This window comes from Cydia strobilella, chromosome 7 (assembly GCF_947568885.1).
Source record: "Cydia strobilella chromosome 7, ilCydStro3.1, whole genome shotgun sequence".
Classification (NCBI taxonomy): Eukaryota; Metazoa; Arthropoda; class Insecta; order Lepidoptera; family Tortricidae; genus Cydia; species Cydia strobilella.
Window position 1 is genome coordinate 8,214,588 of NC_086047.1, and position 16,300 is coordinate 8,230,887.

The following is a 16,300-nucleotide window of genomic DNA, read 5'->3' on the forward strand; positions in this document are numbered from 1 at the left end:
GAACTGTGAATTTTTCTTTCCGCAGCTGAACCAATTGCCTATAAAGTATACCATTAAATTAGATAATTAACCTACTATTTCTATGTTTACATATGTTAAATACTCAGTGTTACGCCATTATAATATAGGTATCTATACAAATGTAGGAATAGGTAACAAAAACATTGAGCTACACTTTTAAAATATCAGTTTAAAATTCTATGTTGGAATTCTGGAAACATATAAATAGTGGTGAAAGCTGACAAGCGCAATACCTACATCGCATAAAAAGTATGTACAAAAATTAACTAGATCTAGAAAATGCAGTAGGCAGGGACTCGTATATGGATTATCGTAAATGCGTGGTACAAATTCTAAATAGCAGTTTACCTCCTAGTAGGTATTTATTTGATGTGTGGGTATTTATTTAGTTTTTAGGGTTCCGTACCTCAAAAGTAAAGAACGGAACCCTTATAGGATCACTCGTCTGTCCGTCTGTCACAGCCCATTTTTCTCCAAAACTACTGGACCAATTAAGTTGAAATTTGGTACATGTAACGTAAACAAATAAGTTTTAAACATGGGGGCCACTTTTGGGGGTAAACAAGGAAATTAAAAAATAAAGTTTTTCTAACTACATCGTGTTACATATCAAATAAAAGACCTTATTTTAAGAATCCCAAATATATATATTTTTTTATTTAAAATAAACAGTTTAGAAATTACTGAAGATAATAGATAAAAAATGACCATTCCTCCCCCTTTATCTCCGAAACTACTGGGTCTAAAGTTTTGAAAAAAATACACAAAATAGTTCTTTACCTATAGATGAGAGGAAAACCTATTAGAAATGTGCAGTCAAGCGCGAGTCGGACTTAATACTTAGTTTTTTATCCGACCCCTACGGGTTTTTTAAAGACATTTCACTCACGTTTCTCATTAAAAAACAACATCTGTATTTTAGAATTAAGTATTCTTGCAAATAAAGAATCTTTATCTTTATCTTATCTATCTTTAAAAAATACGTTGTAAAAAATTGTGTAATGTACTCCCTTGGAACGCGAGTCCCACTCGCACTTGGCCGGTTTTTAGTAAATGGTAAAGTAATTACTAATCTTTCAGGGTTCAATAAATCGTCTAAATTCGAAATGAACCAGTTTATTAAAATCTGTTTGGGTCACAAAATGTTTAATATAGTAAAAAATCTACATTAAATAACGGGTATTTTTTACTAAATATCCATTCTTACGTGTTCCATATTACATAATTATTTAAAAATACGTCATCACTCATCAGTTAAAGCCTGTCTGTCTGTATATTATTAGAAAGTAGAACATCCTCCATTTTCGATTTTTATAGTTTTTTGCTAAATCTAATGGCATTTACAAAAATAAAACATTAAGCTAGTGAAACGAACGGAAAATAATTTTAGCTTAACGGAATATTGTTACTAATCAAAGGTTATTCGGGAAGAGATCTATTGCTAACTAGTTTTACAATAAATTTTACATTATTTACTTACTTATAGCCATTTATAATTATTCACGGCATCATTATATACTATCAATTCAGTAATAAATTCATAAAATTTTAATGTTGCTCCTGTGTTACTGAATCTGTTCAAATTTCGCTAGCTAGAGCGAATTTATATTTATATTTAAATGAATCATTAGCGTTAAAACAAATCACAATAGTTAAGGTACTGAAACTCAAAATGGCTATATTTATAATATTCAGCTAAAGCGACTGTGTTACGAACAGTTAGGCTAATTATAGATGATCAGTAATGGAACCTGTAAAATACTGATATTTTTTAAGAAATTTGTGTACCTATGTAATGTTATTTAAAAACTACTATTAAGAAAGTTAACATACAATAAGGGAATTTTCGTAGTGACATTTGCAAATAATTCGTAGTGCACTAGTTAAACGGCCTGACAGCCTTCACATTGGTTATATAAATTACGTCATACAATGGCAACGCCAGGCGCGTTACGGACATGATGCCCGCAGTAACAAATTCAATCAATTCGCTCTTGTAACATCTGCGGTATATATTGAGCTTATGACTATGCTAATTCATCAGTTCCACCGCGGAAGTGAAAGAAGAAGGATTGAAATGTTCGCTAAAGTGCGTGTTCATCGTTGTGTAACGTCTAGCCCGATCACATAAATACTCGTGCATATAGAATGTTTGTTAATGCAGTGACTCTTGTTTCAGACTTTAATCCTTGCTCTTGCCGTTGGGGCATCCTACTGTCAGGAGCATAACTATGCTCTCAAAACGTTAGTGCGCCATGAACAACCTCAGGAATATGTTCACCACCAGGCTCCAGAGCATTCAACGCACAAGGAACCAGCCCCCATCTACGAAGTGCAATATCAAACTGTTCCAGAGAGCCAGGAACAGGCCATGTCATCGCAAGCCATTCATCATCAACCTTCTGCTAATCATGAAATCCAGTTGACCAGCGCAAAAGAAGCTGAACCAGCGTACATTTACGTACAGCAGGAAAAGCAGCCAGTCCATTTCCACCATGGCATGTCCCTCCAATCACTATTCAAGCACGCTGCTGCTGCTGAAAAAGTTCCTGCTACGCATAAATACCAAGCTCAGCACGAGCCATCACACTACGAGTCACACTACAACCACGAAGCTCTAAGCCATCACCACGCTGCTCAACAACATGCCCCTGAACATCCAGCTCCATCCCACCACGCTGCTCATTCCGAGGAATCCCATGAAGAGCCCATCGACTATTACGTAAGTTTACAAACATCAGAATGTTAAGTGCTTCGTCACTAAGCATCCGGTTCGAAATCAGCTTTCTATCTCAAGTGTTGTGCTCATGCATTTTAATCAAGATTACCTAGCCTTACGCATTCAGATAGGACGATTAAGGACGTACCCAAACGTTTTGTGATTCTAGGCTCATCCTAAGTACCAGTATGAGTACAAAGTAGAGGACCCGCATACCGGAGACAGCAAGTTCCAGCATGAAGTACGTGACGGAGATGTCGTGAAGGGTGTCTACAGTTTCCTAGAGGCGGACGGCTCCATCAGGACTGTGGAATATACTTCCGACAAGCATAACGGGTAACTTAATATTTATAAATTATGCTTGTTTGCATAAAATAGTTAGCCACAAAAGCCTTTGGGACAAGAAATATTGTAATTATGTTTATAAAAGAGCCTAAGTAAAATTAAAAAATTCAATTGGGTTCCATTGAAGCTTAGCAACTTTTTGGCGTTAAGCTTATTTAAGTTAAGTTCATTAGCGAAATAATACCTACATATAATTTTCGTAACCCTTATAAAGAAAACTATCGACTTCACAATACAATCAATCTTCAGGGGCATTCCATGAGAATGTCGCTTACGGAATGCTTTTTTCCTTTTATGGCGGCTACCTTTATCAAATGCGTAAAGCTCATTCGACGTAAGCTACATACTCATAGAATGCCTCCTTGGGAGACGGAGCCTTCAACCTTAGGAGTTTCAGACTAAAAACTATTTTTGAGCATACATGTATTAAATACCTTCAGTAACGCTAAATTCATGTGCAAATTGTCCTTAATTGGATTTGTCTGTCAACGCCAACCTACATTGACCTACTAACTCAGTAACAAAGCTACCGGAAATGTCCCGAATAAATATTAATAAATCGGTCAGTAGCATAACCATATTCCGTCTTTACAGATTCAACGCGGTTGTGAAACATACGGCGCCGAGTCATCACGCGCACGAGAAACAACACCACGATAACTAATATTTAAGCTGTTTTATTGTTTGTTGTTACATGTGTAATTTTAAATTAATTTATTAATCTTTCTTTACTTCTCCACTAAGTTTTTCCTATTAATAAATATAAGAGAATACGCTCAGATTCAATATTTCATTTCATTTCATTTCATTTCATTTATTGATTGTAAAGTCATGTACATACATTTTATAATTTAGGTGTTACATCAATTCTGAAAGTCAGTCCATGACGTCCTGTGAGGACATACAACAATATATTAATATATATAATTATAATATATTAATATAATATATTATAATATATATAATTTCATTTCATGCTACCAAACTTGTACCCGTCGTTAGCCAAATGATGCCCTTTCTAAATAGCCTCAGAGCATTTTCCAAGTAAACATGTGATTGTGGTAAGTCAAACAAGAAAAAAAAAACAAACAATATTTTTATTAAAAATGTACGCGTATATTGAAAATGAAAATGAAAATGAAAAATGATTTATTTGTGTATCAAAAATGCAGCTTATTACAAAGTAGAATTACATTTTTAGGAGTATTCTATTCTATTGTTAGACAGCCTAGGAATAGTGTCCTGAGCCCTAAACTAGGTAAACCTGTCTTATAGGGATCAGGGAATAAACCACCGCCAGTTCTAGCAATGCAGCAAAGGTTGGTTGTGAACACAAGTTAAAAACAGATACAGATGGTCAGATCGCTGTTACTTATACAATTTTAAAGTTTAGCAAGGATGATATGATATGACATTATCAGCTATAGTATATTCATCTGTATTATATATGTTTACTATTTGTCTATTACAATTATTTATTATACTGCTAAGATAATTACTTAAAAGTGTGTGTGTGTGTGTGTGTGAGTGTGTGTGTGTGTGTGTGTGTGTATACGTGCGTACTTGTACGATGAACTATACCATGATATATTATTAAATGAAATTATTCTAGCCAATCACCTAACAATTTCAAGGAGTTTTTCAGTTTCAGCGTAGTTTAGGGTCAGTAACCAATTGCGGATATTTTTTATCAAGTAGTGTTTATTACTATTTTGGATGTCTAAGCGTTCGTTGGCTTTGTTATACAGAAAGGGTGCAAGGAAGGTAAATTGACGACGATGAAAAGCCGTGTTGTGTGCAACAGAGTCGAACACCTTATTACCATTGATTACTAATACTTTAAAAATAACTATAATTATATATTTTTTTCTAGTTATTAATTTCGTTTACGTAGTATCACTGTATATATCTTGTATGTAAATAAATGTTTATTAATTTTTTTTTAAGATAGATCATAAAACATGTAATCAGAAAATCAGAATCAGAGATTTATGTAGGTTATTTTGTTCTTTATAATAAAGTAAACATTATTAATGATACAAATGCCCACAGTGATGGTCAAAATTATGCGGAAGTTTCGGACAATGTAAATCACAACCAGAAAACTGTACAGTTGAAGTCACAAATATTTTAACAAGCCAACGTACCAAAAATATATTTACAATGCATCTGCTCGAAAAGTGCGTTTCCTACGGAGCCATATCATGCGGAAAGTACTACTTTTCCGCACTAGTGTTTTTTGTTTTCATTTTGTTTTTACAGTACATATGGTGCTACTGTCTCGCACTAGTGCGGAAAAGAGCACTTTTCGTGCATATGCCGAAAGTTTAAAGGGCCATATGTACTGTAAAACGTTGTACGATACACGTGCGAATAGGTAATTCGCAACTCGTGTCGATTTAAAACACTCCTTTTAATAATTAAACTTATTTGCCATGATATGTCTATATGTCTAAGTCTCAAATTTCCTATGGTGTACCACAAGGGAGCGTTCTCGGACCTACCTTATTTCTAGCATACATAAACGATCTTACAAATCTAGACATTGACAGGGGCTGTGTGTACTCGTATGCAGATGATACTGTAGTGGTTTTCCATGACGAATCCTGGGAAGCTGTATATGAAACAGCAGAAGCTGGGCTACGTAAAATAGCTACTTGGCTGATCAATAACCTCCTTACTCTAAATAGCTCAAAAACAACTTATATCTGCTTTACAAAATATAGTAACACGCAGCCTCCTGCAGACTTGGAGGTGAGAGTGCATAACTGCCCTGACAATACTCATAACTGCAACTGCACAGTCATTACCTGGACTCACTCCACAAAATATCTAAGCATAACTCATGGCTTTCCTGGCATAACCATATTGAACTTCTGAATGGGAGGATTGGGAAATTGATATGGATTTTTAAAATTTTGAAACGTGTTGCACCTATAGAACTACTAAAGCAAGTGTACTTGTCAATAGCCCAGTCTATATTATAGACTGGGCTAGTGACATGTACACTTAGACAAGTACACAGTAGAGTCACTCTATAATAACCTACTGCATCCCTGTATGGGGAGGGGCTATTAAAACTAAACTTATGGAGGTTGAAAGGGCGCAACGTAGTTTGCTTAAAGTCATATATTCTAAACCTATTAGATTCCCTACCACTGAATTGTATAGGATTAGCGACCCACTCCGTAAGAAAACTCTATATAGAAGCTTTGCTTCTCAAACAACACAAGGCTATACAATTTGTTAATGACAACTTGACTCGACGTAGGAGAATAACCAATGTTGTTAAAATTCCGTCTACCAAATCAAAATTCGCCCAACGCCAATTTACAACTCAATCTGCTAAGTTATATAACTCTGTTAATAAAATACTTAACATTTACCCAATGTCATATCTTAAGTGTAGAGATAATGTTAGATCATGGCTAAGCACACTGAAGTATGAAGAAACGGAGGCACTGTTAGAATGAATCCCACTCACATACACATTCACACACACAAACAGAGAGAGAGAGAGAGAGAGAGAGAGACACGCACACACTTTCACCTGAAATATAATTATATTATTTATAATATTATAACTTTGTTATAGAATATTAAAGATCTTTAATTGTAATCACACAATTGAAACTGATCATAAATTATAAATTGTATAATAATTTGTATAAATTATATTAATTAAGTTAAGTACAGTTTGTTAAGTACCCTATTTCCTAATGGAAGAGCGGGCTCTCCCGTCACAAGTATTGTTTTACTTAATGGGAGACTCCAGCCTTTTATGTAAAGTGTATCATAATGTTAAACCAAAATAAACTATTTGTATTTGTATTTGTATATGTTTTTTTATTTACTCGCACAATGCATAGTAAAGCATTGTATGATACACGTGCGTAAAGATGATTTCCGACTCGTATTCCTTTATACACTCGCTCGCTTTGCTCACTCGTGAATAAAATTCCACTCGTCGGAAATCATACACTTTCCGCACTTGTTGCATAAATAGCTATTTTCTACTCCCGTACTTTTATTTGTCATATAAAGGTTCGTGTTCGTACACACATCTTTGAAACCCAACCTTATAGTTGTCAAGACAAGTCTTTTTCATTTCTCATGCTCTGAAAGAGGGTAATTTTTGTTCTAAAAGGTGTGCAGAAAATGATACGTGTCTGCACTAGAGCATTTTACGTTCGAAGTACGATTTTTTAATTTTTTTTACGATACGCAATTGAAATTTGAGTTTAAATGGATTTGTTATACAATTTCCATTCTGATATTTGACTCTCCATTCCATAAATAACGATACTTTTGCCTGAATTGTTAATTGAAAGTACCCTCAAGAAATACTATAAAAATGTATACTTAGTCATGTGTTTAAAAAAACACATGCATTTTACTTTACTCGTATTCGAAATGAAATAGTAGATTGTGTCACAAGGGAGCAAAATGACATATTTACGGCGAGGGCGTACAATTGAATCCTAAACGAAGCGAAGGATTCTATAATAGAATCCTGAGCGTAGCGAGGGATTCTAACATAGAATCCTGAGCGTAGTGAGGGATTCAAGTGTTAACGCCCAAGGTGAAAATAATTTTGCTACCATGTGACACATACTGCTTTTCACATCACCTATGAGGAAATTACATACTAACATTAGGTTTCAAAACATTATTATTTTAAGCAAAGATCGATACGGACAAAGTGCCAAAAATATGTGTACACGACCTTAGTATAGGTACATACTTCTGGCACTTTGTCCGTATCGATATTTTCAGACACGACTGTAGTGACAAATTAAAAGTACCTACAGCTCATAATAGTCATAATTATGTACCTAATATCTTTTTAAAAACAGCAGCAAACAACTAAAATGATACAATGAAAATCAAGTACATTATTTTTGTAGATTTTTCTGATAACAAATTAGCTCTTACCCCTTTAAACCAAATCTTCGGAAGAACACTATAAAGCCGCTGCAAATATTTAATTAGTGTTAGATTAGGTAATAATTAGTTTAGTTTAGAATAGTAAAATTTAATATAGATTAGAATGTATAAATTAGATTAGATTAATATAATAATTATTCATAATGTAATGGGTTGATACCTAAATAAATAACATTTTTATTTTATTTTTATTTTATTTAAAGACTGATATCACTTATATTTATTATTATTAGTGTCGTTAATACCGGGATGCTGCTTAAAACATCTGACACAGATGAAAAGGCCTATTATTATTGATTTAAACTAAGTATTTACAAATTTATACAGAATAATTTATATATAAACTTTTTAAATTGCATAGACAAGTATGGCTGCGTTTAAGGAGACCTAAAATGTCAAAATGAAAATTAAATTATTAAACTAAAGTTTTTTTTACGTTTCTTTGTAAATATTACGCTAATTAATTAATTTACTTAATTTAAATATGATATTAATTAATTTAAAATACGTTAATTACATAATTACATTTTTTGTTTACAATTACAACAAAATATTATTTAAGTTAGAAAAATTGTATGCACGTAATCGATTATAAAGAAATTGTAATCGATTATCTGCATACTAATTTCATATGTCTTTGTGTCAATATTTCATACTGGCAACAAAATGTCCTTGAACAGAAAAGTGCCACTTTGATCCCTCCTAGCAGGGAAGAAAAGTTCCCTTTTCGAATAGGTGATGTGAAAAGTAGTTTTTTAATCAGGTGAAAGGCATCATTTCATTTCAAATGAGTGCCTTTCATCCCTCGGTTAACAATCTACTATAGCCTATTCCCCAAAAACGCATTTGTGCATACACGTAGTATCTTTTTGGCACTTTTCGATACTTCGTGTAATGACCAATTAAAAATATTGTATGAAATACATTGTTGCCAACCTTATTTTAAATGTCATCTCTGACAAATACATAGACATTGTATATACCAGTAGTTATAGACGCGCCACCGAGCGACCGGAGGGTAAGAGAAAGAATATTTATATAAAATTTGGGCAGCACAGGATTTTTTCTCTTTCACTTTTATAAATTTCGGTATTTCGCCATCGCCTCCTACCTATGATGCTACCCGGTCGGTGATAAGGACAAAGCATGGCACTATTTTCTCTTTCCTCTTATAGGAATTGCAATAGGACTATCTTTCTCTATCGAAGAGTGTCACGCCCTTGAACATATTATAAGTGAACCATAGACATTTTTTTTAATCCTCCAACAGAATTATCTCAGATTATACCAAAGGCCTGACACTCTTTGATAGAGAAAGATAGTCTTATTGCGATTCCTATAAGAGGAAAGACAACATAGTGCTATGCTTTGTCCTTATCACTGACCGGGTGGCATCATAGGTAGGCGATGGCGAAATACAAAAATTAATAAGAGTTAAAGAGAAAAAGTCCTATACTGCTCAAATTTTATATGAATATTCTTTCTCTTACCCCCAGTTGCTCGGTGGCGCGTCTATAACTACTTGTATATACTATGTCTATAGATTATACTATAGGTAGATAACGGTATCTACCTACGGAGGTATAGAAGTCCACTAGATGACATGAAAAATATTTGTTTTTACAATTTTATTTCAAAGTAAATGCTTGGTCGTAGAAAAAGTATTGTATGCAACTTTGTTTAACTGCGTAAAAAATTACTCGTAGCGTCTTTATTAACAATTTTCGGCTTCGCTTCAAATTGTTACTCACGCCACTCACCTTTTTTGACCTCTCTTAAACAACGGTTGCATAAAATACTATTACACGCCTCTAAGACACTAGAATAACATAGTGTAAATATATTTTAGGAACGTTGGCTAGTAAATGTTTATGTTTGTGAACTCGAACGTACATAAAGTTTTACGGCTCCTTTACACGATCGCCCAACGTAGGCCAATCTAAGGGACGCAGCTATGCGGTGGAATGAGATAGCAATATCACTTGCTCCCAATGCTCCCTCTAACGCATAGCTGCGTCCCTTAGATTGGCCTACGTTGGGCGATCGTATAGAGGAGCCATTAGGGAACGGACGAGTGGACGAGTATTTTTCTTGTGTAAGTCCAACAGAAAATTCAAAAACAAATAAATGCATTAGGGTGTTGCTTATTACGTACCCGCTTTAACTAAAAGACACAGATTTTTACACGACTGCCCAAAAAATAGAGTGTAATGTTTTCAGCGTTCATGTTTGTATGTATGCGAGTTTCTTTTTCGCTACCGAATTTTGTAAATTTGTATCCTGCATAAAAGATGTTTTTTGTTTTCGTTTTTTTAAGCGAGACAGTGAGGCAAGGTATGTATATGGAAGCTATTTATATGTTATTCGATAGTAGGCATAGTTAATATATATTTAAAAAAAATATTTCTGTTTTAGGAGTGCATACTGCTGAATCAATATTGTGATCGCCTAAAACACGCATAATTTTAAATGCCTTTAAAAAAAATTGGGGTATTATTTTATGCTAAACTGCACACTAATATACCCTGATCCGTTCTCATAAAGAAAGAAACGACAAAAAAAAACATTTTGTATGAAGGATCCAAATTTTCAAAATTCCGAAGCGACCCCTAAAACGTAATTAAAAAATTCTGAAAAAAATCCACATCGATTTTTTTGTGAAAGAGCAGAATAAATGAAGTAGGTGAGACAATTTTTTTTAAATTCGACGAAATAAGCAACGCCCTAAAATACAGTCTCACAAATTCAAACAAAATTTTTGTTTATTATTTATTTATTTATTAGCCTATTTTGGTGTCCCACTGCTGGGCAAAGGCCTCCCCTCGTTTTCTCCACTCGACCCTGTCATCGCCATTTTCCCACCATTTGGGGTAGAATGCGTCCAAGTCGTCCCGCCATCTCCTTTTTGGTCTGCCTGAACCCCGGCCTGCACCGTCTATGGTGCTCCGTGGGTCCCACTCAGTAACCATTTTGGCCCATCTTTCCGGGTGCATGCGCCAGACATGTCCCGCCCAGTCCCACTTAAGCTTAGCGGTCTTGACGCCTACATCTGCAACTCTAGTTCTGGAGCGTAGTTCCGTGTTTCTGATTCGATCAGTTCTACGAACACCTAATATACTACGCTCCATAGCTCGCTGGCAAACCTTGAGTTTCGATTTTAGGGCCTCAGTTAATGACCAAGTTTGTGCACCGTAAGTTAGGATGGGCAGGATGCACATGTCAAGGAGTTTGCGCTTAAGACACAAGGGAAGGTCACCCTTCATTAGCGCTTTCATGGACCAGAAGCTCTTCCAGGCGTTCTCGATACGTCTATCGATTTCGATAGACCGCCTGTTCTCGAAGGATGCTATCTGGCCCAAGTAAACGTACTCGTCGACATATTGTATATCCTGCCCATCTACTACTATGCTATGTTTAGCTTGATTGGTCATCAACTGAGTTTTCGCTCTATTCATTGTAAGTCCAACCTCAAGGCTTGCCGTGCTGAGGTCTTGCAGCATTTGTTGCAGATGTGATGACGTGTGGGAGAAGAGGACTATGTCGTCAGCAAAGCGCAGGTTTGTTAACCTCTTGCCGCCAACTTCAATGCCCATCGTCTCCCATGAGACCGCCAGCTTTTGAAATATCTCTTGGAGACAACTGGTGAACAATTTTGGAGATAGCGGGTCGCCCTGTTTGACGCCTTTCGCTATGCTGAATACGGGACCGGGTGCGTGCAATTTAATGCTAGCTGTGCTATTATTGTAAATAGTTCCAACGAGCTCAACATATGCCGGATCTATACCTTGATTCTGCATGGCGGAAAATATAGCGGAATGTTTGACGCTGTCGAATGCTTTGCTATAATCAACAAAAGCAAAGTACAGAGGGACACTGAACTCGTTGGATTTTTCTATTATTTGATTAAGAGTGTGGAGATGGTCAGTGGTGGAGAAGCTAGGTCGAAATCCGGCTTGTTCGGGTGGCAAATTTTTGTTTATTGTATTAAAATTTATAACTTCTTATTTAAACATTTTTCCTTGTGTCATTAATAGTTTCACACTATACTTAACTGAAATAACTATTTTAACAAGAATGAATTAATGAATTTAATATAAATTATGACCAAGAAATACCTAAATATCTGTCCGGTATACTTCAGCTAATGTATGACTATTAAACTGCGGTCCATTAAGTCATACTCGTATCAATATTATTATTCACATCACCAATTCGAAAAATGGCACTTTTCTTCCCTGCTAGGAGGGATCAAAGTAATACTTTTCTGTTCTAGGACACTATTTTTCATTTTTTTGCGCATTATTCTTTTAACTTAAATAATATTTTTAAACATTATAATTATCTCATACGTGATGTGAAAAGCAATATGTGTCACATGGTAGCAAAATTATTTCCATCTTGGGCGTAATATACTTGAATCCCTCACTACGCTTAGGGTTCTACTTTAGAATCCCTCGCTACTCTCGGGATTCTATTATAGAATCCTTCGCTTCGTTTAGGATTCAATTGTACGCCCTCGCCGTAAATATGTCATTTTGCTTCCTTGTGACACAATCTACTATAGCCACTTCAATTAAAGTTCATTAAAACACACCGGTACAAAAAATGCCATAGTAAGTATACGGGATATCTGTATGATGTATATAATAATCCTGTTTGCACGGGACATCGAATATATTTGCCTCTTAATTGTTCTTGCATATTCTACATATATTACATACCTATTATATATCACACGATGACCTGACGATGACAGACAGTAGGTAGTGTGCTTTCAACACAAGCAATTTTATGTTGTATTTATTTAGATTATATTAATTAATAATTAAAGCATTAGCATTAACTTATGAAAAGTAAACAGCCAATATTATATCCGGACAGCTGAAATCTTCAAAATCAGCTTTTATATCCTATATTCAGTTTACTTTTAGTGTACCTACTATATTTTATGCCGCCACCTATAAAGACGTCTCTGGTCAAAAAAATATATATAGACTCTGACATTATCTCATATTATCCATAACAAACCGAGACCAAAATCATAACCTGTTATTTCGATCAGAAAAGCCTCTTGCTACTAATTATTAATTAAGTATGAAATTATTGTTACAATTCCCTATAAGTATCTCCTCATCATTGGTATTTTTGGGACGTATTAAGTATGAAATGCTTTGTTTCGAGCTTAGACTTCTGAAAATCTGTGTGTATGTGTCTGAGTGTGTGAAATGTTTCTATTATAAAGTCTGTCAAGCCATTTCCATCAGTATAAAAAAGCGGCAAATTTAAAAAATGTAGGCGCGAAGGGCGTCCAATAGAAAATTAGAATTTTGCGCCTTTTTCTACTGACAAAGTTGTTTGACCGCCTATATAAAAATTAAACTGAAAACGCATTTTTTTTTAATACTTTTATTTATTTACAAGTTAACATTAATAACAATCAGTCCTTTGGAATAAGTTAACAGTCGATAACTTAATGATGGTATTGGTGCTGCTGGGGCTGGATGTGTTTTGAGGGCTCGGAGTGCTTGACGTACGCGTTGAAACTGAAATTAAATATAACATTAATAGATTGGTCGAGAAAATTTTTTCTGAGTTTTGTAATGTTCAAGGTTTGATTTAACCTCCAACTTCATCACACTTTCTCAATCGAAAAGGTGTGATGAAGTTTTACTTATCACTGAGCTACCAAATACTACTTTTTGGCTGAAATTCTGGAGTAACGAAGTTATCGTATTGACATCCATAATATGTGACGTCAATAATAGCATTGAACTGGAATCGCCTTTTTTTCATTCTTTATGGGATATTGTATGAAAATTTATGTTAAGATGTTTGGTGTACGGAAGCGAAACGTGGACAATAAGTCAACGTGATAGGAAGAGGCTGGAGGATTTTGAGATGTGGTGCTGGCGTCGAATGGCAAAGATCAGTTGGACTGAAAAGAAAACTAACGAAGAGGTTTTACGTATAGTAGGAGAGAAGAGGAGTTTGTTAAGAACTATAGATAATAGAAGAGGAAAGATGCTTGGGCACCTGATACGACACGACGAATTTATCAAAAACATCATAGAAAGGAAAGTTGAAGCAAAAAGGAAGGAGGGAAGACCAAGGAGAGCGTGCATGCATCAAATACAGGAAAAACTCAACGTCGTGTCTTAGCAGGCTGTCAAAGAGAAGGCATGGAACTGCTCCACCGACAAGAGACCTACTCTTAAATATATGATGATGGTAAAAATTACCCGCTGTGCTTGTTAGAGTCGTATTCGACAGTGCGGATGGAGCCATCAGCCTCGTGCAGGCTATAGACGCCCTTCACAACGTCGCCGTCGCGGGACTCGTGCTGGGACTTGCGGTCACCAGTGTGGGGATCCTCCACCTTGTATGAGAACTCATATTTGGGGTGAGACTGAAAAAAAAAACAATTGTTTCATTAAAAAAAAAACTTTTGGATGATATTAGGTAGCTTAGGGTCGTAAGTGTACTCGGAGGATGCTCCGCTCAGCAGTGGGCGGCCAAATATTAAACGCTACTAAATGATGATGATATGTGCACGAAGTTTGGATTCTATTCGTCGCATTTTCATAGCGATATACCTATGTACAAATTATATTACTAGAGACTTACATAGTAATCATGGTGCTCCTCCTCTTGGTGTTGTTCCTTGTGATGTTCCTGGTGAGCGGGAGCAACTTGGACGGTGTGGTAGACTGGAGCAACGTGTTGGACGGGAGCAGAGTGGTGCACGGGGGCGGCGTGGTGGACGGGAGCGGCGTGCTGCACTTGGACAATGTGCTCATGCTGAGCGGGAGCGTGGTGGACGGGGGCGGCGTGATGCTCGTAAGTAGCGTGGTGCTCGGGCACAGCGTGGTGCACTTGGACTACGTGCTCGTGGTGGGCTGGAGCGTGGTGCACTTGAACTTGCTCGTGTTGTGCGGGGGCGTGTTGAGCTTGGTGCTCCTGTTGGCCATGATGCCCTTGGTGTTCATGGTGCACTTGGACGGAATGGTAAACGGGAGCGGCGTGGTGCTCATGTGATTCGTGGTGAGCGGGAGCGTGGTGTTCGTAAGAGTCATGGTGGGCAGACTCGTGGTGAGGATGATGGACTTGATGGAGCACGAAGGACTGAGAAGACACAGCGTGTCCGTGTCCTTGGCCATGCCCTTGCTCCTGACCATGCCCGTGCTGGTAGTGCTCCTGAGCACACACCGCCGCTAAGGCCACAGCAACGATTAGGACCTGAGGAACAAATCACGATACTTATTAAGAAAGCACTGAATAATTACTCGTTAAACACTAGCTGTCACTAGACCACTTCCGGTCATTATGTTGTGATATAATTGTTCGGTTGCAAAACTTGTGTGTTAATTAAAGTTTTTTTTATTGTGACTCACTTTAGAGATCATTTTGAGATGTGTGTGCTCTTGTGGAGTGATGTTGAATGATATTAGCTCATAAGTACCGTTGCTTTATATAGTCAAAACTTGAGCTCGAATTTTTGACTGGATGAACAGGTTGGTATACGTAAGAGGGCGGGGAACGAGTTTTGACTCACTTTACGTTCATTGAGTAACTGAAAGGATCGAATATGTACAGTGATTGTTCATTACTCAAGTATCGCTCGAAGCATTGAAAGCACGCGTGTTATTTGAAAATTGACATACCAGCATGTCATAATTTAACATTTTTGAAAAATAAGATACTTTACAACTCATTTTTTGAAAAATAAAGACAAAAGTCTTGCCTTAAATGCCGATTGAGGTATACATTTTTTTACATTCTTGTCGAAGTTTTATCAATTTTATTATTTTTATATTTTCAAAACAATACCCATTTGAATTTAATGTTAACAAAGTTTTTTTAAAATAACGAATTATTTTTACCTATATGAAAATTATTTTTTAAGTTCAATTCTAATCTACAATAGTACCTACTCGGCGATAAATACTGCACATCGGTTTTTGGAAAGATACAATTGTTTACAACGATTTCCGAACACTGGCGATCGTCCATCAGTTATCGTATTTATTAAATATCATTCCATATCAAATAAATACAGCACTTTATTGACTTTAGATTAGATTAGATATTTATTCTCATAATATGAAATTACATTATAAATTATGCTAGACTAATCTACATGAATTTATATTATTATTATTTATTAGTTGGTGTCAAATTGATGACATATAAACTTTAAATATGACAAACTTCAAATAGGTAGTGTTTCACAAAAGCTCTACGAAACCGAAATTTCGCATTTCCAAAATA

At 35.8% G+C, this 16,300-nt stretch overlaps 2 protein-coding genes across 2 annotated transcripts; one reads left to right on the plus strand and one right to left on the minus strand.

The window, feature by feature from the left end:
* Window positions 1-1,924: 1,924 nt before the first annotated feature.
* On the plus strand, window positions 1,925-3,871 carry LOC134743118 (histidine-rich protein PFHRP-II-like). The gene is made up of 4 exons (XM_063676455.1): window positions 1,925-2,110; window positions 2,201-2,743; window positions 2,910-3,076; window positions 3,680-3,871. The coding sequence occupies exons 1-4, from the start codon at window positions 2,045-2,047 to the stop codon at window positions 3,747-3,749; spliced, it is 846 nt and encodes a 281-aa protein (XP_063532525.1). The 5' UTR covers window positions 1,925-2,044; the 3' UTR covers window positions 3,750-3,871.
* A 9,553-nt stretch (window positions 3,872-13,424) lies between these two features.
* Window positions 13,425-15,551, minus strand: LOC134743117 (histidine-rich protein PFHRP-II-like). The gene is made up of 4 exons (XM_063676454.1): window positions 15,424-15,551; window positions 14,657-15,268; window positions 14,272-14,438; window positions 13,425-13,575 (listed from the first exon to the last, which is right to left on the minus strand). Exons 1-4 carry the CDS (start codon window positions 15,433-15,435, stop codon window positions 13,503-13,505), a joined length of 864 nt encoding a protein of 287 aa, XP_063532524.1. The 5' UTR covers window positions 15,436-15,551; the 3' UTR covers window positions 13,425-13,502.
* Window positions 15,552-16,300: the final 749 nt, after the last annotated feature.